Below are 22,538 nucleotides of genomic sequence, written 5' to 3' on the forward strand. Positions count from 1 at the left end.
AGTCAGATGGCTGAACTAGCTCGAGGTGTCATAAACAGACAGTAAAGGGTTAAGAAGTTCACCTAGTCTAGCTGACACCTGACCAGAGGAACCAATGGGGGGACCAGATCTTTTAAGAGGAAGGTGGGAAGTTCTTCTTTTGTTCTATTCTTTAAGTTCTGTGCTGGAGTGAAAAGATCCAGGAATCAACCAGGGTAGTGAGTATTAGAGAAGGAATCAATTAGCTTATGTTTATTTCCTTTCGTGACTTTGTCTTTTTGCATTAGAGGGATAATCAAATTGGGTTTTCTTTTGTGTAACTAAGGTTTTTGCCCATGGGAACATCCTCTGTGTTTTAAATCTGTTGTTTGTGAGAGTAGCTTGTATGCTAATCTTGCAGAGGTATTTCTTTTACCCCTTTTCTTTACTTAAAAGCCTTATTTTTAAGAACCCGATTGATTTTTTTCCTTGTTTTAAGATCCAAGGGGTTTGGATCGGTGTTCACCAGGAAACTGATGGAGAAGTCTCTCAAGGTTACCCAGGGAAGGGTTACAGTACTTGGGAGGGAGAGATTTTTAGGGGGGAAGACAGAGTTTCCCAAATGACTCATAAACAAATGTTTTAAACGATTTGGGTGGTGGCAGCAACCAGTTCTAAGCTGGTAATTAAGCTTAGGGGTTATCTCATGCAGGTCCCCACATCTGTACCCTAAAGTTCAGAGTGGGGATGAAACCTATGACAAGAGGTAAGCAAGGTGGGAATGAGCTGTCCCCCAACAGCTAGTGATGAACTGGGGAGGGGGGAAGGCTTCAGGACCAGACTGTGTTTGCAAGAACACACCCACTCTGCCTAGATATCCAGCAGACAGAGCTGTGTTGGCTGGTGCTGGGTTACAAATCACTGTAGTACTTGAATGCAGGGTAGTGAAATGTTGTTCTGATTGGCTGAGTAAAGGGCAGCAGAACTGTGCTTAGCCTGCCCTGACTGAGGGGGTCACCCACAACTGAACTGAACCCACTAACCAGGGGGCTCAGACACCAGACCCCTATCAAGAGTGAGAGGGGGTGGAGATGGGTGTTCCTGCTGAGGGGTGTGAGCTCTGTGTAAGGGGTCTAGCCATGGTTTAATATGCCCCTCACCATTCTTCAAAGATAGAGTTAAGGCTCCATTAGGAGTCCTTTCGGTTTAAGTGATCACTAGAGCTGAAATCACCTGCTGTGAGACAGTGTTTATACCAAGTCTGCTTCAGCACTGAGGGTTCCCCACTAAGAGCTGAGAGTCACTGAGAGCTGGGTGGAGCCTCAAGAGAGCGACCTGCAGAAGTCACAGTGGAGAGGCCGGGGGCAGCACAAGGTGAGGGTGAGCAGGGTGGTGAGTGGCTGGCAGGGCAGCTGCCACAGGCAGCAAGCACCCAGACAGCAGAGCGAGCCAGGCGCTCTCCTCCCCGCCCCCATGGTGGGAGCTGAGCTCACACAGGTGCACCTCTAAACTCTGGGTCTTCACTAACCAAGGAAAACCACTGTGAGTGGGGTGTGGTGGAGGGAGAAGGGAGCAGCACCTTAAAGGAACTTTTGGTTGCTGGACTCAAGAATCTGAGGCAAAAGACACTGCCCAACGTACTCTGGGAGAGGTGTTTTGCTCATGGTTTTATGTTTATAAATCCTGTTTGTGACGTTTTCCCAAGTTAATACCGGGGGGCTTCCCTCCTTTTATTAAAAAGTTTCTTTTCTGCACTGAGACTCTGTGCTTGCAAGAGGAGAAGCTTTGCCTCACACAAGCACCCAAGGGGTGGTGTGTAATTGTCCCAGGTTACTGGTTGGATGCTCAAGCCGGATCTGTGTTATATTCTTGGAAAGGAACCCCTAGATATTGAACCCGGCCCTGGTTGCTTCTGATGCCACTGACAGAAGGGTTACATAGATATCGACTTGTGACATACACAAAAGAAGAAGACTCCACTGATATGCAGCCACTTCTGGGGAAGGACAAGGCAGCTGAGAAACAGGACAGGGAAATATTTAGGCTGTGTAGGACAGGAAGTGAGGAAGAATTGTGTCTCCTGTGTCCAGCTCTTGGGGAAGTTACAACTTCAGGACTAATTCCCTGAAATGCAAATCCACTAGAACACAGCGATTAGGAACCGGACTCTTGAGAAATTGGCCCTGGATTTTTAGATTGAGTGAGCAGCTCCAGGCTCCGTTGACACCAAATCCAACTAGTGGGAGCTACAGTTACCCAGGTCCCCACTGTGCCACAGAGGAGACTGGTCCAGAGATAACTAGACACCAACTGGCTGAGGGCACAGGGATTCCTAGAGTGATACGGGGAGCCCCTGAGTGAGATATATGCACAATAGCTCACCAAAGGTGGTATGTGAGGTCTCTACCAAGAGCCAGCAGCCCACTGATCGACCTAGCGGGGGCAAGATGTTTATATGGGACATAGTTGACGAGAGAAGTAAAATACAGAATATGACGCCCAGAAGTGTTGAAGTGAAGCTTGTCACCTGCGCCATGGCAATCCCTTCGGCTGAGCCAATCAGCACATAGAACAAAGTCCAGCCGTGGAAACAGGCTGTATTCACTGTCTGGGCCCAATGAAGGCCTGAGAATTTACAAAGACAAAGGACCCTCAGCAAAAGTCTCCGAAGAGAGACCTGCTCTGGGAAGAGACAATGGTCTGTACCTACAAAGAAAGAGGAGAGGGGACAAGAGCTCCCTTTCACCCAGGAGGCAGCTGACAGCGTTTGTCTCAGGAACAGGAGATCACAGCCACACCTGGAGTAACAGCCTGGAAGGACTGTGGGGTGAGTGTTGCTCTACCAGACAGAAAAGTATCTCGTTCAATGAGTCCAGGCTCTAGTCAGCGTGGTATGATTTTATTGGCCATGGAACCATTTCTTTCCAACCTGTCTCCTTGCTTCCCCTTGAATCTCTACACCAGGGGTCGGCAACCTACGGCACGTGTGCCAAACACGGCACGCAAGCCGATTTTGAGCAGCACGCAGCTGCCTGCCGCGGTCCGGGCCGCAGCCTAACTCAGCCCCCCCGCCCACTGCTCTCCTCTGCGGGGGCAGGAGGCAGAAGCTTGGTTCTGCGGCAGCCAAGCTTCCCCCTCCCCCGCTTCTTCCCCCAGCTGGTGCTTTCCTGCCCCACCCCCTCTCCGTCCCTGCATCAATCAGCTGATGGCCCTTGCGAGGGGGAGGGGGGAGAGCGGCCGCGTACGCACAGCTCCGTGCAGGACGCAGAGAGAGGTAGGGACGGGGCCTTGGGGAAGGGGGTGGAACAGGGCACATCCCTTCCAGCCCCCTGCCATGAGCCGCTCAGGGCAAGGGGCTGGGAGCACCCCCATGGGCCGAGCACCCCAGCCCTCTGCCCTGACCCCCCCCCACACTCAGCCTTCTGCCCAGCACCCCCCATGCCCCTGCCCTGAACCCCCCGATACACTCAGCATTCTGCCCAGCACCCCCAATACACTCAGCATTCTGCCCTGCACCCCATACCCCCCCAGCCCTCTGCCCTGAACCCCCCGATACACTCAGCCTTCTGCCCAGCACCCCCAATACACTCAGCATTCTGCCTTGCGCCCCATACCCCCCAGCCCTCTGCCCTGAACCCCCCGATACACTCAGCATTCTGCCCAGCACCCCCTATGCCCCCCAGCCCTCTGCCCTGACCCCCCCCCACACCCAGCCTTCTGCCCTGACCCCCCCGCCACACTCAGCCTTCTGTCCTGCACCCCCCATGCCTCTGCCCTGAACCCCCCCCACACACTCAGCCTTCTGCCCAGCACCCCCCATGCCCCCCAGCCCTCTGCCCTGACCCCCCAACACACTCAGCATTCTGCCCTTCACCTCCCATATCCCCCAGCCCTCTGCCCTGCCCCGTGAACCCCCTCCCCCACACCCAGCCTGCACCCCCCAGCCCTCTGCCCTGAACCCCCCCACCCCAACACACAGCAATCCCTCTGCCCTGCATGTCCACAGTCCCATCCCTCTGTCCTGAACCCCCCAACACACCCAGCCCTCTGCCCTGCACCCCCACACACCCCCAGTCCTCTGCCCTGCACACCCCCACCCCTCTGCCCTGATCCCTGAACCTCCCCCACCCCAGCCTTCTGCCCTGAATCCCCCGCCCGCCAGGTCTGGGGTCCCGGGGTCCCGGCCGCAGGCTCTGCTCAGCCTGCAGCCGGTTTAGGTGAACAAAACCCCAGGCTGGCAGCGAGCTGAGCAGGCTGGCAGCGTAAGATCAGCATTTTAATTTAATTTTAAATGACCCTTCTTAAACATTTTGAAAACCTTGTTTACTTTACATACAATAGTTTAGTTATATAATATAGACTTATAGAAAGAGACCTTCTAAAATGTTAAAATGTATTACTGGCACGTGAAACCTTAAATTAGAGTGAATAAATGAAGACTAGGCACACCACTTCTGAAAGGTTGCTGACCCCTGGTCTACACTCTGTGAAATCACTTGTCCTTGCTGTGACTGTGAAGGGATCTAGGGCTGTGCATTGACTGGGGCAGAGATGGGAGGTGGAGCTAGTCACCTTGGGACTCTGTTCCTTTGGGAGTATCAGAACTGTGACTGCTGCGAATGTCTAGCGGGACAGGGATTTGGTGCTGCAGAGGGACTCTCGGAGGCCTGAGGGATGAAGTGTGCCTATGCCAACCTGGAGAGAGGTCACCCCCCCACAAGGCCTAGAGGGAACGGCTTGTGCGGCTTGTGGCCGAGGAGTCAGGGAGCTGCCCCCCAGGAGGTACAGACAAGGCTTCCTCATGCTAGGGGTCAATGGCACCACACTGGGGCATTAGGGCCAGCACAACTGTAAAGGGAAAGTGCCCCCAACTGACACCCCCCTACCGGCAGTACGGGCCCTTAGCACCATGCTGGGGCACTGGGGTCAGCGCTGACTCAGACAGGAGAGCTGGGTCTGTGCTGAAAGCTTCCCAGCTCGATCCCTGCACCACCCACAGTGATGTCATGTATGCAAGTTACCTGAGCACACAACACCGGCATCTTTTCCATGGTTACAGTTACTGTCTCCCCCAAGCCAAATCCTGCAATCAGAGAGAGCAACTTCTGTCCCTGCGCAGTTCACGTTATTCAGCCAGATATGATCTGATCCTTGCCCAAATCGAGCTCCTCGTGGGGCTGATAACGCCGTCCCACAGCCCAGCTGCCTGCACACAACTCCGGCATCCTGTGGGTCCCAGCTGTCATCACACACGGTTCCCCACTGATGGTTGTGAAGCACCTCGACTCTCCCAGCGCAGCGACTCCTGCTGTTCACCAGTCGGAGCTGAGCCACTTCTGAGATGCCAGCGTCTGCAAACACCCAAAGGAATAAACACTCAGGGAGGTTCCTGTGCATCTGATCTCTCGTTGTTGGGGAACATAGCACCTCCCGGCAACGGATCTGACTAGTCTCTGCACACAGCAACTGCCTGTCAAGGGCTCCCCACCACTGACCACGCTAATCACTTGGGCAGTGTTGAAGTTTGTCCACTCCCCTCCCAGCCAGCTCTCATCTAGCTAGGCAGACTGGACGGCAGTCTGTTCTACTGCTCCCACTAGAGCACTTAAAAAGATCACCCCCAGCACTGCTGGCAGGAACGTCCTGGGGAGCAGATTTATACCCTCATTCCTGGCGCTGGTATTCGCTCCAGTGCGATACTGTGCAGGGTTGCAGGGCAGACGCTGACATAAGCATCTTGGTGATTGGGAGCTGAACACAGTCACCCGTGTCATTGGTGGTTGCCTTAGCCTGCATCAGCATCAAATTTACCTGCTTGAATCCGAAGAAGTGGGTATTCACCCACGAAAGCTCATGCTGCAAAACTTCTGTTAGTCTATAAGGTGCCACAGGATTCTTTGCTGCTTCTACAGAACCAGACTAACACGGCTACCCCTCTGATAAAATTTACCTGTGTTGGCTCCATAGATCCCTGAAAACGTCACCAAGAGTCCATCCCCCTTAGAACTGCCTGGAGCGCAGGGACGCCTGGCAGGAACCTGCTGCGCACCAGGCTGAGAATGGTTCCGACCAGTGCAGAGGCAATGCACACTTCCTACAAGCAGGTCGGGCCCCTCCTGAAGCAAACACCTGCCCCTGCGGTTCCTGCTGACTTGCCACAACTGACTTGGCAACATCATCTTGTGGCAGCCATTGCTGCACTCGTGTCTAGTGCTGCCAGCCCAGTACCAGTCTCAGATGCATGATGGCAGAGCTGGGCTGACAGTAGATTCCTCACAGCAGGGCAGCAACTCTAGGATAGAGAGACTGGTGCTGATGCATTTTCAGAAGCCCTAACTTGTATCTGCCCATTTACAACCTGGGACGCAGATCCTGGGCTAGGCTTAATGGGCCCCTGAGTGGACTGGCCGGAGGCACTGCTGCAATGCCGATATGTGGCTTAGCCTGATCTTCTCAGTGTGCCTGTGGGGCAGCAATACAGACAGTCACACGTGGTGGAGCAGAGTCCAGTTAGAAGACTGGACCTTGAGAATGCACAGTCAGATGGCTGAACAAGCTAGAGGTGAGCAAGGTCGGAATGAGCTCTCCCCTGACAACTCTGTAAAATCACTTGTCTTTGTTGTGACTATGTAGGGATCTAGAGCTGTGTGTTGATTGGAGCAGAGATGGGAGGTGGAGCTGGTCACCTTGGGACCCTGTTCCTTTGGGAGTATCAGATCTGTGAGTGCTGTGAATGCCCAGCGGGACAGGGACTGGGTGCTGCAGGAGGACCCTTGAAGGGCCGAGGGGTGAAGAGTGCCTATGCCAACCTGGAGAAAGGCACCCCCCCACAGAAAGCCTAGAGGGCACGGCTTGTGTGGCCTGTGGCCAAGGGAGTTCGAGAGCTGCCCCCCAGTCTGGCACAGACAAGGCTTCCTCATACTAGGGGCCCATGGCACCGCACTGAGGCATTAGGGCCAGCACAACTACAAATGGAGAGCACCTCCTACTGACACCCCCTACCTGCAGCAGAGGCACCCTAGCACCCCACTAGGGCACTGGCGCCAGCACTGACTTCAAGGGGAGAGCGTGAGCGTCCCCTACTGAGCCCCCACACCGCTCCCTGCGGCACAGGCCCATAGAACCGCACAGGGGAATTAGGGTCAGCACAGACTGAGAGGAGAGGGCTCCCTACTGAACCCGCCATATTGCTCTCTGAAGCACAGGCCCCAAGCACTGTGCTGGGGGCAGCACTGGCTGTGAGGGGACAAGGCCCGCTAATGAGCTTCCTACCCTCCTCCCTACAACAGGCAGGGGGGTAGATGAAGTTTACCTGAGCACACAACACCGGCATCTTCTCCGTGGGTACAGTCATTCTCTCCCCAAGGCCGAGCCCAGCAATCAGTGAGGGCAGCTTCTGTCCCTGCGCAGTTGACTTCATCCAGCCAGATACGGTCTGATCCTTGCCCAAAATGAGCCCAAGCAAGGGCTGATGATGCATTCCCACAGCCCAGGTGCCTACACACGACTTGAGCATCAGTTATGTCCCAGCTGTCATCACACACGGTTCCCCACTGCTGGTTGTGAAGCACCTCGACCCTCCCAGCGCAGCGACTCGAACCATTCACCAGTCGGAGCTGAGCCTCTTCTGAAATGCCAGAGTGAGCAAACACCCCAAGGGAAGAAACACTCAGGGAGGTTCCTGTGCATCGGATCACTGGTGACCCTGGTGAACTTAGGGCCTCCCACTGACGGGTCTGAACAGCCTCTGCAACAGCCTGTTAGGGGTTCACTCCCTGTCAACTAATCACAGTTAACTCATGCGATTAACTAAAAAAATTAATCGTGATTAAAAGAATTTTCAAATATATTGATTTCAGTTACAACACAGAATACAATGTGTACAGTGCTCACTTTATATTATTACAGTTAAAGTTGTTTTATCCGACATGTTGGGGGAAATGGGATGTGCCAGTAAATGAAAAATGCTGGTTAACTAAGAGGGAGGGAGTTTGGGTGCGGGAGAGAGTGTGGGGCTGGGGTGTGGGTCGAGGAAGGGTGTGTGGAGCATGGGCTCTGGGAGGAAGTTTGGGTGCAGGAGGGGGCTTGGGGCAGGCAGTTGGGGTGTGGGATGGAGTGTGGGGTGCTGGATCCAGGGGCCACTCACCTTGGGCAGCTCTCTCCTGCCATCCATCTCCATCCTCTGACGAACAGAGGCTAGGGACACCATTCTTACGCATCCTGGCTAATAGCCATTTATGGACTTAGCCACCATGAATTTATCCAGTCCTCTTTTAAACATTGTTATAGTCCTAGCCTTCACAACTCCTCAGGTAAGGAGTTCCACAAGTTGACTGTGCGCTGCGTGAAGAAGAACTTCCTTTTATTTGTTTTAAACCTGCTGCCTATTAATTTCATTTGGTGACCCCTAGTTCTTGTATTATGGGAATAAGTAAATAACTTTTCCTTATCCACTTTCTCAACATCACTCATGATTTTATATACCTTTATCATGTCCCCCCTTAGTCTTCTCTTTTCCAAACTGAAGAGTCCTAGCCTCTTTAATCTTTCCTCATATGGGACCCTCTCTAAACCCCTAATCATTTTAGTTGCTCTTTTCTGAACCTTTTCTAGTGCTAGAATATCTTTTTTGAGGTGAGGAGACCACATCTGTACACAGTATTCGAGATGTGGGCGTACCATGGATTTATATAAGGGCAATAATATATTCTCAGTCGTATTCTCTATCCCCTTTTTAATGATTCCTAACATCCTGTTTGCTTTTTTGACCGCCTCTGCACACTGCGTGGACATCTTCAGAGAACTATCCACGATAACTCCAAGATCTTTTTCCTGACTCGTTGTAGCTAAATTAGCCCCCATCATGTTGTATGTATAGTTGGGGTTATTTTTTCCAATGTGCATTACTTTACATTTATCCACATTAAATTTCATTTGCCATTTTGTTGCCCAATCACTTAGTTTTGTGAGATCTTTTTGAAGTTCTTCACAATCTGCTTTGGTCTTAACTATCTTGAGTAGTTTAGTATCATCTGCAAACTTTGCCACCTCACTGTTTACCCCTTTCTCCAACCCCATGCCAACCGGTCTATAAACCGGCATTTCAATGAAGATCAGAAATGCCAATTTATAGAGCTTTCCAATTGGTGAAGTGCCGGAAAAAACAGCTTTTACTGTATTTTGGATTACAAATATTAGCACTGTAAAAGCAGGGCCGCCCAGAGGGGGGGGCAAAGGGGGCAATTTGCCCCGGGCCCCGGGCTCCGCAGGGGCCCCCAAGAGAAGAGCGGAGGCTCCCGCCTCCGCCCCTCTCCTGGAGCCTCGGCGCATCAAGCGCCGAGACTCCGGCCGAGCCCCTGAGCCCCAGCCCGATCCGAGCCGCGTGGTGAGGGGGCGGGGCTGGGAGCTCCAACGGGGCCTGAGCCCCGTCCCGCTCAGAGCGCCGTGGGGAGGGGGCGGGGCATCTGCCTCCGCTCGGCGTGGAGCTCACAGCCCCGCCCCCTCACCACGCGGCTCTGAGCGGGACGGAGCTCAGGCCCTGCCGGCGACGCGCTCGGTAAGAGGCCGGGGCCGGGGAGAAGCCGGGGCCGAGGCCGGGGCCGGGGGGGAGAAGCGGGGGCCGGGGGGGGAGAGGCCGGGGCCAGGGGGGGGAAGAAGCGGAGGCCGGGGCCGGGCGGGGGGGGAGAAGCGGGGGCCGGGGCCAGGCGGGGGGGGGAGAAGTGGCGGCCGGGGCCAGACGGGGGGGGGGAGAAGCGGCGGCCGGGGCCAGGCGGGGGGGGGAGAAGCGGCGGCCGGGGCCAGGCGGGGGGGGGGCGAAGCGGCGGCCGGGGGGGGGGGGGAGAAGCGGGACCCGCCGCCGTCGAAGCGCAGCCCGGTCTTCGGCGGCGGGGGGCCCTTCTGTTCCGGGACCCGCCGCCGAAGTGCCCCGAAGGCCCGCGGCGGGGACCCCCCCCCCGCCACCGAATTACCGCCGAAGACCGGGCGGCGGGTCCCGCTTCGGCGGTAATTCGGCGGCGGGGGGCTCCCGCCGCGGGTCTTCGGGGCACTTTGGCGGCGGGTCCCAGAACGGAAGGGCCCCCCGCCGCCGAAGACCCCGGGCCCCCGGAATCCTCTGGGCGGCCCTGTGTAAAAGTGGTAAAAAGAATAATATTTTGCAATTCACCTCATACAAGTACTGTAGTGCAGTCTCTTTATTGTGAAAATGCAACTTACAAATGTAGATTTTTTTTGTTACATAACTGCACTCAAGAGGGAAAAAAATGTAAAACTTAGACCCTATACACATCCTCTCAGTCTTACTTCTTGTTCAGGCAATCGCTCAGACAATCAAGTTTGTTTACATTTACAGGAGATAATGCTGCCTGCTTCTTATTTGCAGTGTCACCCGAAAGTGAGAAGAGGCGTTCGCATGGCACTTTTGCAGGTAGCATTGCAAGGTATTTACGTGCCAGATATGCTAAACATTCACATGCCCTTCATGCTTTGGCCACCATTGCAGATGACATGCTTCCATGCTGATGATGCTCGTTAAAAAAGTAATGTGTTAATTTAATTTGTGACTGAAATCCTTGGGGGAGAATTGTGTAGCTCCTGCTATGTATTTTGCCTGCATTCTGCCATATCTTTCATGTTACAGTAGTCTCGGATGATGACTCAGCACACGTTGTTCGTTTTAAGAACACTTTCACTGCAAATTTCACAAAACGCAAAGAAGGTACCAATGTGAGATTTCTAAAGCTAGCTGCAGCCCAAGGTTTAAGAATCTGAAGTGGCTTCAAAAATCTGAGAGGGACGAGGCGGGGAGCACGCGTTCAGAAGTCTTAAAAGAGCAATATTCCAATGTGGAAACTACAGAACCTGAACCACCAAAAAAGAAAATCAACCTTCTGCTGGTAGCATCCGACTCAGATGATGAAAATGAACATTTGTTGGTCAGCACTGCTTTGGATTGTTATCGAGCAGAACCCATCATCAGCATGGACATATGTCCTATGGAATGGTGGTCGAAGCATGAAGGGACAAATGAATTTTTAGCGTGTCTGGCACATAAATGTTTTCCTATGCCAGCTACAGTGCCATGCGGATGCCTGTTCTCACTTCCAGGTAACATTGTTGTCATAACTATAAAGGGAAGGGTAACAGCCCTCCTGTGTACAATACTATAAAATCCCTCCTGGCCAGAGACACCAAAATCCTTTTACCTGTAAAGGGTTAAGAAGCTCAGGTAACCTGGCTGACACCTGACCCAAAGGACCAATAAGGGGACAAGATACTTTCAAATCTTGGTCGGGGGAAGGCTTTTGTTTGTGTGCTCTTTGTTTTGGGGGTTGTTCGCTCTTGGGACTAAGAGGGACCAGACATCAATCCAGGCTCTCCAAATCTTTCTGAACAAGTCTCTCATATTTCGAACTTGTAAGTAACAGCCAGGCAAGGCGTGGTAGGTTTATCTTTGTTTTCTCAACTTGTAAACGTTCCTTTTGCTAAAGGGTTTACCTCTGTTTGCTGTAACTTTGAACCTAAGGCTAGAGAGGGTTCCTCTGGGTTCTATGAATCTGATTACTCTGTAAAGTTATTTTCCATCCTGATTTTACAGAGATGATTTTTACCCTCCTTTCTTTCTTTAATTAAAAGCCTTCTTTTTAAGAACCTGATTGATTTTTCCTTGTTTTAAGATCCAAGGGGGTTGGATCTGGACTCACCAGGAATTGGTGGGGGGGAAAGGAGGGGGAATGGTTCATTTCTCCTTGTTTTAAGATCCAAGGGTTTGGATCAGTGTTCACCAGGAACGTGGTGGAGAAGTCTCTCAAGGCTACCCAGGGAAGGATTATAGTACTGGGGAGGGAGATATTCTGCGGGGGAGGTAGAGAGAGTTTCCCAGATGACTCATAAATAATTTGGGTAGTGGCAGCAAAACCAGATCTAAGCTGGTAATTAAGCTTAGAGGTTCTCATGCAGGTCCTCACATCTGTACCCTAGAGTTCAGAGTGGGGAAGGAACCTTGACAATTGTAAACAAGAACCAAGCAGCATTATCTCCTGCGAATGTAAACAAACCTGTCTGTCTGAGCGATTAGCTGAACTAGATGCAGGACTGAGTGGACTGGTAGGATCTAAAATTTTACATAGTTTTATTTTTGATTGTAGTTATTATTTGTAAATCATTCTACATTTGTAAGTTCAACTTTCCTGATAAAGAGTTGGCACAACAGTACTTATATGAGGTGAACTGAAAATACTATTTCTTTTGTTTGTTTTTTACAGTGCAAATATTTGTAATAAAAATAAATATAAAGTGAGCACTGTACACTTTGTATTCTGTGTTATAATTTAAATCAATATATTTGAAAATGAAGAAAATATCTCCCAAAATTGAAATAAATTGTATTCTATTATTGTGTAAAGGGGCGATTAATTGTGCAATTAATCATGATTAATTATTTATCTCACAATTAATCATGATTTTTTAAAATAACTTGACAGCCCTACTCCCCACCACTACCATACAGCCACCTGAGGGGTGGAATAGGATAGATGAGAGACCGGGCACAGAAACTCATGGGCTGTGTAGGAGAGGAAGTGAGGAAGAACCTGTCTCCAGTCACAGTAGTGGGGCATATTCCAGGTTCCGGGGTAATTAGCTGAGATGGAAATCACCCGGAGTGACGGGGATAGAAACCCCACACTTCATAAAGGGATCCCAGAGTGGCTGCAGGCTCCATTTTAATCCAAATACAACAAAGGGGATCTACGGTTACCCTGCGCCCCATTGTGCTGTAGTGGGGCAGGGGGATCAGATTGATCAGTGACGGGGAGGGTCTCTCACTGAGGCGCACGTACTGCTCCCTGCAGCGCAGGCCCTAAGTGCTGTGCTGGGGCACTGACTGCGAGGGGAGAACACCCCCTACTGAGCCCCCATCCCGCTCCCTGCAGCACAGGCATGTAGAACTGTGTGGGGAAATGGGGTCAGCACTGACACCATGGAAAGACCAACACTTACTGTGACCCTGAACCCGCTCCCTTAAGTACAGGCCCTTAGCACCATGCTGGGGCACTGGAGTCAGCGCTGACTCAGACAGGAGAGCTGGGTCTGTGCTGAAACCTTCTCAGCCCGATTCTTGCACCACCCACAGTGACGTGATGGAGGAAGGTTACCTAAGCACTTGACACCGGCATCTTCTCCGTGGGTACAGTCATTCTTTCCCCAAGGCGGAACCCTGCAATGGGAGAGGGCAGCTTCTGTCCCTGAGCAATTGACATTATCCAGCCAGATACGGTCAGATCCTTGCCCAAAATGAGCCCCTCCTGGGGCTGATGATGCCGTTCCACAACCCAGCTGCCTACACACGACTTGAGCATCAGTCATGTCCCAGCCGTCATCACACACAGTTCCCCACTGGTGGTCGTGAAGCACTTCGACTCTCCCAGCGCAGTAACTGGGGCCATTCGCCAGTCGGAGCTGAGCCAGTTCTGAGATGCCAGCGTCTGCAAACACCCAAGGGAATAAACACTCAGGGAGGTTTCTGTGCATCTGATCTCCTCTTGCTGGGGAACATAGCAATGTGATCGGTCTCTGCACACAGCCACTGCCTGTCAAGGGCTCCCCACCACTGACCAGGCTAATCACTTGGGCAATGTTGAAGTTCGTTCACTCCCCTCCCAGCCGGCTGCCACCTAGTTAGGCAGACTGGACGGCAGTCTGACCTACTGCTCAACCCCACTAGAGCACTTAAAAAGATCACCCCCCACAATACGGGCAGGGTCTTCCTGGGGAGCAGATTTACGCCCTCACTCCTGGCGCTGGTATTCGCTCCAGTGCGACACTGTGCAGCACTGTGGGGCAGACGCTAACATAAACATCTTGGTGATTGGGAGCTGAACACAGTCACCCATCTCATTAGTGGTTGCCTTAGTCTGACATCAGCATCAAATTTACATGTGTTGGCTCCATAGATCCCTGAAAACGTCACCCAGAATCCATCCCCCTTAGAACAGCCTGGAGCGCAGTGACGCCTTGCAGGAACCTGCTGCACACCAGGCTGACAATGGTTCCGACCAGTGCAGAGGCAATCCACACCTCCTACAAGCAGATCGGCCCCCTCCTGAAGCAAACACCTGCCCCTGCGGTTCCTGTTCACTTGCCACGACTGACTTGGCAACATCGTTTTGTGGCAGCCATTGCTGCACTTGTGTCTAGTGCTGCCAGCCCAGTACCAGTCTCAGATGAATGATGGCAGAGCTGGGCTGACAGCTGTGTCCTCAAAGAGGGGCAGCAACTCTGGGATAGGGAGACTGGTGCTGATGCATTTTCAGAAGCCCTAACTTGTATCTGTCCATTTACAACCTGGGACACAGATCCTGGGCTAGACTTAATGGGCCCCTGACTGGACTGGCCGGAGGCACTGCTGCAATGCAGAAACGTGGCTTAGCCCAATCTTCTCAGTGTGTCTGTGGGGCAGCAATACAGAAGTGGTGGAGTAGAGCCCTGTTAGAAGACTGGACCTTGAGGATGCACAGTCAGATGGCTGAACAAGCTAGAGGTGAGCAGGGTGGGAATGAGCTCTCCCCTGACAGCTAGTGATGAGCTGGGGAGGGGGAAAGGCTGTATTTAAAAGAACACACCCACGCTGCCTAGGTATCCAGCAGACAGAGCTGTGTTGGCTGGTGCTGGGTTACAAATCACTGTAGTAACTGAATGCAGGGTAGTGAAATGTTGTTGTCCTGATTGTCTGAGTAAAGGGCAGCAGAACTGTGCTTAGCCTGCCCTGACTGAGGGGGTCACCCACAACTGAACTGAACTCACTGACCAGAGGGCTCAGACACCAGACCCCTATCAAGAGTGAGAGGGGGTGGAGATGGGTGTTCCTGCTGAGGGGTGTGGGCTCTGTGTAAGAGGTCTAGCCATGGTTTAATCTGTCCCTCACCACTCTTGAAATATAGAGTTAATGAAGGCTCCGTTAGGAGTCTTTTTGGTTTCAGTGATCACTAGAGCTGAAATCACCTGCTGTGAGACAGTGTTTCTGCCCAGCCTGCTTCAGCACTGAGGGTTCCCCACTAGCAGCTGACAGTCACTGAGAGCTGGGTGGAGCTTCAAGAGAGCGACCTGCAGAGGTCACAGCGGAGAGGCCGGGGGCACCAGAAGGTGAGGGTGAGCAGAATGGTGAGTGGCTGGCAGGGCAGCTGCCACCAGAGCAAGCACCCAGACAGCAGAGTGAGCCAGGCGCTCTCCTCCCCGCCCCCATGGTGGGAGCTGAACTCACACAGGTGCACTTCTGAACTCTGGGTCTTCACTAACCAAGGACAACCACTGTGAGTGGGGTGCAGTGGAGGGAGAAGGGAGGGGCACCTTAAAGGAACTTTTGGTTGCTGGACTCAAGATCCTGTGGCAAAAGACACTGCCCAATGTACTCTGGGAGAGGTGTTTTGCTCATGGTTTTATGTTTATAAATCCTGTTTGTGACGTTTTCCCAAGTTAATGCCAGGGGGCCTTCCCTCCTTTTATTAAAAAGTTTCTCTCCTGTACTGAGACTCTGTGCTTAAAAGAGGGGAAGCTTTGCCTCGTAGAAGAACTCAGGGGGTTGTGTGCAATTGTCCCAGGTTACTGGGTGGGTGCTCAAGCCAGATCTGTGTTGTATTGCTGGAAAGGAACCCCTAGATCAGGGGTCAGCAACCTTTCAGAAGTGGTGTGCCAAGTCTTCATTTATTCACTCTAGTTTAAGGTTTCGCATGCCAGTAATACATTTTAACGTTTTTAGAAGGGCTCCTTCTATAAGTCTATAATATATAACTAAACTATTGTTGTATGTAAAGTAAATAAGGTTTTTAAAATGTTTAAGAAGCTTCATTTAAAATTAAATTAAAATGCAGAGCCCCCCGGACCGGTGGCCAGGACCTGGGCAGTGTGAGTGCCGCTGAAAATCAGCTCGCGTGCCGCCTTTGGCACACGTGCCATAGTTTGCCTACCCCTACCCTAGATATTGAAGCCGGCTCTGCTTACTTTCAACGTCACTGGCAGAAAGGTTACATAGATATAGACTTGTGACATACACAAAAGAAGAAGACTCCCCCCACTGACATGCAGCCATTTCTGGGGTAGGACAGGGCAGCTGAGAAACAGGACAATGAAATATGTAGGCTGTGTAGGACAGGAAGTGAGGAAGAATTGCATCTCCTGTGTCCAGCTCTTGGGGAAGTTACAACTTCAAGACTAATTCCCTGAAATGCAAATCCACTGGAACACAGTAATTAGGAACCGAACTCTTGAGAAATTGGCCCTGGATTTTTAGTTTGAGTGAATGGCTCCAGGCTCCATTGACACCAAATCCAACTAGTGGGAGCTACAGTTCCCCAGGTCCCCACTGTGCTGCAGAGGAATCTGGCCCAGAGATAAGTAGACGCCAACTGGCAAAGAGCACAGGGATGCCTAGAGTTATACGGGGATTCCCTGGGTCAGATATATGCACAATAGCTCACCAAAGGTGGTATGTGAGCTCTCTGCCAAGATGGAGCAGCCCACTCGTCACCCTAACGGGGGCAAGATGTTTGTATGGGACATAGTTGATGAGAGAAGTAAAATACAGAACATGATGCTCCAGAAGTGCTGAAGTGAAGCTTGTCACCCGCGCCATGGCAATTCCTTCGGCTGAGCCAATCAGCACATAGAACAAAGCACAGCCGGAGACAGGCTGTATTCACTGTCTGGGCCCAGTGTGCATCTGAGAATTTACAAAGACAAAGGACCCTCAGCACAAGTCTCTGAAGAGAGACCTCCTCTGGGAAGAGACAATGGTCTGTACCTACAAAGAAAGAGGAGAGGGGACAAGAGCTCCCTTTCACCCAGGAGGCGGCTGACCGCATTTGTCTCAGGAACAGGAGATCACAGCCAAGCCTGGAGTAAAACCCTGGAAGGACTGTGGGGTGAGCGTTGCTCTACCAGACAGAAAAGTATTTCGTTCAATGAGTCCAGGCTCTAGTCAGCGTGGTATGTGACATGGAACCATTTCTTTCCAACCCTTCTCCTTGCTACCCCTCGAATCTCTACGCTCTGTGAAATCACTTGTCCTTGGTGTGATTATGAAGGTATCTAGGGCTGTGCATTGAATGGGGCAGAGATGGGAGGTGGAGCTGGTTATGTTGGGACCCTGTTCCTTTGGGAGCAGCAGATCTGTGACTGCTGTGAATGCCCAGTGGGACAGGGACTGGGTGGTACAGGGGGACGCTCAGAGGGCCGAGGGGTGAAGTGTGCCTACTGCCAACCTGGCGAAAGGTCACCCACCTCTCCAAGGCCTAGAGGGCACAGAATGTGTGGCCTGTGGCCGAGGGTGTCGGGGAGCTGCCCCCCAGCGGGAACAGACAAGGCTTCCTCATGCTAGGGTCCCTTGGCCCTACACTGAGGCATTAGGGCCAGCACAACTACAAATGGAGAGCACCTCCTACTGACACCCCCTACCTGCAGCAGAGGCACCCTAGCACCCCACTAGGGCACTGGCGCCAGCACTGACTTCAAGAGGAGAGCGTGAGCCTCACCTACTGAGCCTTCACACCACTCCCTGCAGCACAGGCCCATAGAACCGCACAAGGGAATTAGGGTCAGCACAGACTGAGAGGAGAGGGCTCCCTACTGAACCCGCCATATTGCTCTCTGAAGCACAGGCCCCAAGCACTGTGCTGGGGGCAGCACTGGCTGTGAGGGGACAAGGCCCGCTAATGAGCTTCCTACCCTCCTCCCTACAACAGGCAGGGGGGTAGATGAAGTTTACCTGAGCACACAACACCGGCATCTTCTCCGTGGGTACAGTCATGCTCTCCCCAAGACAGAGCCGTGCATTCGGAGAGGGCAGCTTCGGTTCCTGCGCAGGTGACGTCATCCAGCCAGATAAGGTCTGATCCTCGCCCAAATCGAGCCCCTCTTGGGGCCAATAACGCTGTCCCACAGCCCAGCTCCCTGCACACGACTCCAGCCTCATTTAAATCCCAGCTGTCATGACACACGGTTCCCCACTTCTGGTCGTGAAGCACCTCGACCCTCCCAGCGCAGCGATTCAGGCTGTTTACCAGTCGGAGCTGAGTTAGTTCTGGAATGCCTGAATCTGCAAATACGCCAAGGGAATAAACACTCAGGGATGGAGTAGCGGGGTGAGCACCCACTCCGACCCTGGAGGGATTGGAAAAGCCCTGCAGAGGGCTGGGGCTGGGCAAGGTAAAACCCTGGCTGATTGGAGGAAGTGGCTGCAGCTGGGGCCATGCCTCAAAGTAAGCAACTGGGCCTTATAAGGAGGCCAGTGAAGCCAGAAGCAGCAGTCTCTCTCTGTGAGTGGAGAGAGAGACAGGCCTGGCTGCTGGGAACTCACCCAGGGGACCTAGCGTGAGGCAGGGCTGGGGAAAGGCCTTAGGAGCTGGGAAGCCCTAGGCCAGCAACTCCCCAGGCTGCAGGGCCTAGTTCTAGGCCCTCCTAGGTATTGGGCTTGCAGAGGGGCAGCCTGAGGGTGGGTGAAGGCAGCCAGTCCAAACCCCTTCGCCTGTAATAAGTGACTGATACTGCAGTCTGCCCCAGTGAATGGGGGCCAGATGGAGACTGGGCAATAGCCAAAACTGAGGTGAAGTGGGGCTAGTGGGTGGGGAAACCCAGAGGTAGTGGGGTACTGCCAGGGGGCAGCACCCAAGACAAGGGCACTGGGGTCCTGCGAGGGACATGGGGGCCAATGGCAAGCAGATCGCCGGCCTGCAGAGGGCACTCCTGGGTCGAAGAGCTAATTCCCAGAGACGACAAGCAGGAGGCGCTGCAGGGGGCTAGAGCAGGGGTCCCCAACCCCCGGTCCGCGGCCCGGTACCGGGCCGCGGCCTCTTACAAACCGGGGCGCGAACCGACCCAGTGGACCTCCCGCAGGCGTGCCTGCGGGAGGTCTACCCGAGCCGCGGGACGAGCGCTCCCTCCGCAGTCATGCCTGCGGGAGGTCCGCTGCTCCCGGGGCTCCATTGGACCTCCCGCAGGCATGACTGCGGACGGTTCGCTGGTCGCGCGGCTCAGCTGGACCGCCTGCAGGCACGCCTGCGGGAGATCCACCGGCGCCGGTGCAGCTGCCGCAGGCATGCCTGCGGGCGGTCCAGCTGAGCCGCGTGACCAGCGAACCGTCCGCAGTCATGCCTGCGGCAGCTCAACCAGAGCCGGTGGACCTCCCGCAGGCACGCCTGCGGGCGGTCCAGCTGAGCCGCGGGACGAGCGCTCCCTCCGCAGGCATGACCGGTCCCTGGTCCTGAAAAGGTTGGGGACCCCTGGGCTAGAGGAAAGGGATATGGGGCTTTTCCCCTATTGTTTACTCTGGCTCCCATTCAGTCCCAGTGTGGCAGACTGGCTGGCTCAGGGGGGCTGAGAATAGGACACTGGGGGGTTCGTCTCTGGAGGTCACCAGCTCTGATCCAGCCCCAGGCATGGGGGAATGGCTGACTCGTGGGATAGAGAATGGGACACAGGGTCTTTCCCTCCAGGGGACGCTGGCTCCAGTACAGTCTGTGCAAAGGGGACAAGCTGACACAGTACATTGGGGGAAGGAGACCTGGGGCTTCTCCCAGCTCAGGCAGGAGCAGTGGCTGGTGTGGGGGGAACAGACACTGGGCTTTCACGTCAGGGGCCCTGGGTCCAAGCTGGTAGTGAGTGGAAGTCACAGCCACTGCAGCTCTCTGATGCCCAAAATGTGAAATGAGCTGCTGGGGTTAATTCCCCTCCATGACAGGACAGGTGTGTGCAGGCCAGGCCAGCCCTCAGTCTGAGCGGCTCCCAGCCGAGGGGCAAAGGGTGTAACTGGTCAGGAGACTGAACTGCCCTTTGCCCCTGCCTGGTCTCCCTCCCCGTCTGCGCCCCGATGACCCTGCCTGGCCAGAGCCAACAGCAGCAGCCTCACAGGGCTGTAGTTCTGCTCCCCCAAAGCCTCCACTGGCCCTGACTGGGGCTGACTCAGCTCCTCTATATTCCACAGCGTCCAGACAGACAGGGCCGGCCCCGTGCTGAACTGAGCACCCTCCTGTGGTGACAGCACCTTGGCAGCCCAGCTCCTGGTACCCCACCCCCACCTCCCGCAAGCCCCAGCTAGCGTCACGGCGCCCCAGTGTCAGTACATAGCACCTCCATTTGCCCTGTGCAGGGGTGGGGCCACTCACCAGCCACAGCCAGAGCTGAGATGATACAAGTCTAACAATAACTAAAGGCAAAAATAGCTGTTGGGGCAGATGCTATCCCAGGGTAAATCTGGGGTCACCCCAGACTGATGTGGCTCATCCAGAGCCCAAATTTCAATCGGCCTTACTGGGTAAGGATGAGCCCTTGAGATGCTGAATGGCTGGGGCATTTCCACAGGTACCCAACAGCCAGGATGCCCTGTGCTCTGCTCACTCTGCCACACAGCCCCTTTGTTAACAATTCACTGGGGGGGGGGAGACTGAGGAAGTGATGGGATGAGACCATGGGGTGAGTCTGGTGAAAGCAGGATTTGAACCCAGGCCTCCAGTCCTACACTGGAATGACTAGATTAAATAACTTTAACTCTGCCCTTCCTCCTCCCAATTTATGAGATAGCTGCACACTGCAGCATGCACCCCACACATACGGACAGACCCCGCACCCTCTGCCTATGTTTGTATTTACCTGTCATGGGGAATCCTATCATGGAAGCTGAAAGAAAGCAAAGAGATGAGGTAAGTCTCTGTCTCCATGGCTGGTCACCTTGGGGATCTCCAAACACTGGCTGATGTAAGCAGTGGCCTGAGTGAGCTTTAGGAGATTTAGGCAAACCAGTAAAGTGCCTGAAACCACTATGGCTTATTGTTACAAGCAAGCTGTAGATTGGCCATTCAGCAGTCTCAGCTTGGCCAAAGCGGGGGTGGGGGGGGTGGAGTTTTGGGTGCCTCAAAAAGGGCAGTGTAGCGGGGTGGACCCCCCGCTCCTGCCCTGAAGGGGTAAAAACAGCCCTGGGAGGGGGCTGTGGCTGGAAAAAGGAGCTTTTAGGCTGCACTGATTGGGGGAAGTGGCTGCAGCTGGGGCAATGCCCCAAACTGAGCAACGGGGCCTTATAAGAAGGCCAGGGAAGCCAGGAGCAAACAGGTTTCAGAGTAGCAGCCATGTTAGTCTGTATCTGCAAAAAGAACAGGAGTACTTGTGGCACCTTAAAGACTAACAAATTTATTTTAGCATGAGCTTTCAGTCTCTCTCTAGCTATAGAGCAAACAGTCTCTCTCTAGCTATAGAGAGAGATGGGCCTGGCTGCAGGGAGCTGGACATAAGGTACCTGAGTGGAGCAGGGCTGGGGAAAGGCAGAGGAGCTGGGGAGCTCCAGCCTGGAAAGCCCCAGGCTGCGGCCTAGCATTGGGCTAAAAGGTACTGGGGGTTGCAGAGGGCAGCCCAGGGGTAGGCCAAGGCAGTAGGTCCAAACCCTCCTTGCCAGTGATGAGTGGCTGATACTGCAGTCTGCCCCAGGGTGTGGGGCTAGACAATGACTGGCAGTAGCCATATACTGAGGCAAGGTGGGGCTAGAGGGTGGGGGTTCCCCAGGGAGGGGGAGACCCTGAGAGAAAGGGGTTACTGCCAGGGGGCAGCACCCCATGTAAGAGGGCACCGGGTCCAGGGCGGGACATGGGGGCCAGAGGACAGGTGGATCACCGGCCTGCAGAGGGCGCTCCAGAGCTGAATCGAGCTAGTTCCCGGAAGACACCAGCAGGCGGCACCGCAGGGGTGAGTCCACTCGTCTACAGGCAGCTTGACCCCATGTCCTTCCTAATAAGAATTGTGTTGAAGTTGCTGATACATGTATTTTTAAAAAGTAGGATGTGCCCAAGGAATGTCTATTGGGGTCTCAAGGCTGCAAACCCTGAAAAAAACCCACACCTGGTTAAGGAATAATCAGAAGGAACCTCTTGCTTGATGTCAGAGAGTCCCCGGGCGATGCTCTGGAACTGCTCCCCACAGAGCCAGTCAGGACTTTGGGGAGCCTCCTCTCCCTTGGAGCAGACTGTCTTCAGGGCAAGAAGCTCACACGGCTTCACCTCCTGGGTCTCTCCTTGGAGCATTCAGCATATGCCCCTCTGTGTGCTTCCCACAGCGAGTCTGGGGCTTGATTCTTTGGGATCAAGAGAACCTTTTTCCTTTATTGGGGTGTTGGTTTTCATAACCAGGCAGGGTCCTGGGGAAGCCAGAGGGTCCTGCACCCCCACTTCGCTTCGCAATCAGATGTGACTCTTAGCCAGCCAGTAAAACAGAGGTTTATTAGATGACAGGAACAACACGGTCTAAAACAGAGCTTGTAGGCACAGAGGACGGGACCCCTCAGCCGGGACCATTCTGGGGCCCAGCAAGGCAGACCCCCATGTCTGCCCTCACTCCTCGTCCCCAGCCAGCCCCCAACTGAAACCCCCTCCAGCCCCTTCTTTCTGGCCTTTGTCTCTTTCCCGGGCCAGGAGGTCACCTGAGTCCTTTGTTCTCCCACACCTTTAGCATCCCCTTGCAGGGTGGAAGGGCCCGGGCCATTAGTTGCCACGGAGACAGAGTGTTGGCCAGAACTGAGGCACCCACACAGTATTCAGAGGAAACATTAAGAA

General features: G+C 53.7%; 1 protein-coding gene across 1 annotated transcript in view; it reads right to left on the bottom strand.

Moving 5' to 3' along the window:
- LOC123350078 (deleted in malignant brain tumors 1 protein-like) overlaps positions 1-22,538 on the bottom strand; it is a 267,416-nt gene that overhangs the window by 133,938 nt on the left and 110,940 nt on the right. Inside the window, exon 6 of the mRNA XM_044988433.1 lies at positions 4,980-5,309. Within this exon, the coding sequence (XP_044844368.1) occupies positions 4,980-5,309 (330 nt within the window). The remainder of the gene's footprint in view (positions 1-4,979; positions 5,310-22,538) is intronic.

The sequence above is a fragment of the Mauremys mutica genome, chromosome 15 (genome assembly GCF_020497125.1).
Source record: "Mauremys mutica isolate MM-2020 ecotype Southern chromosome 15, ASM2049712v1, whole genome shotgun sequence".
NCBI lineage: Eukaryota > Metazoa > Chordata > Testudines > Geoemydidae > Mauremys > Mauremys mutica.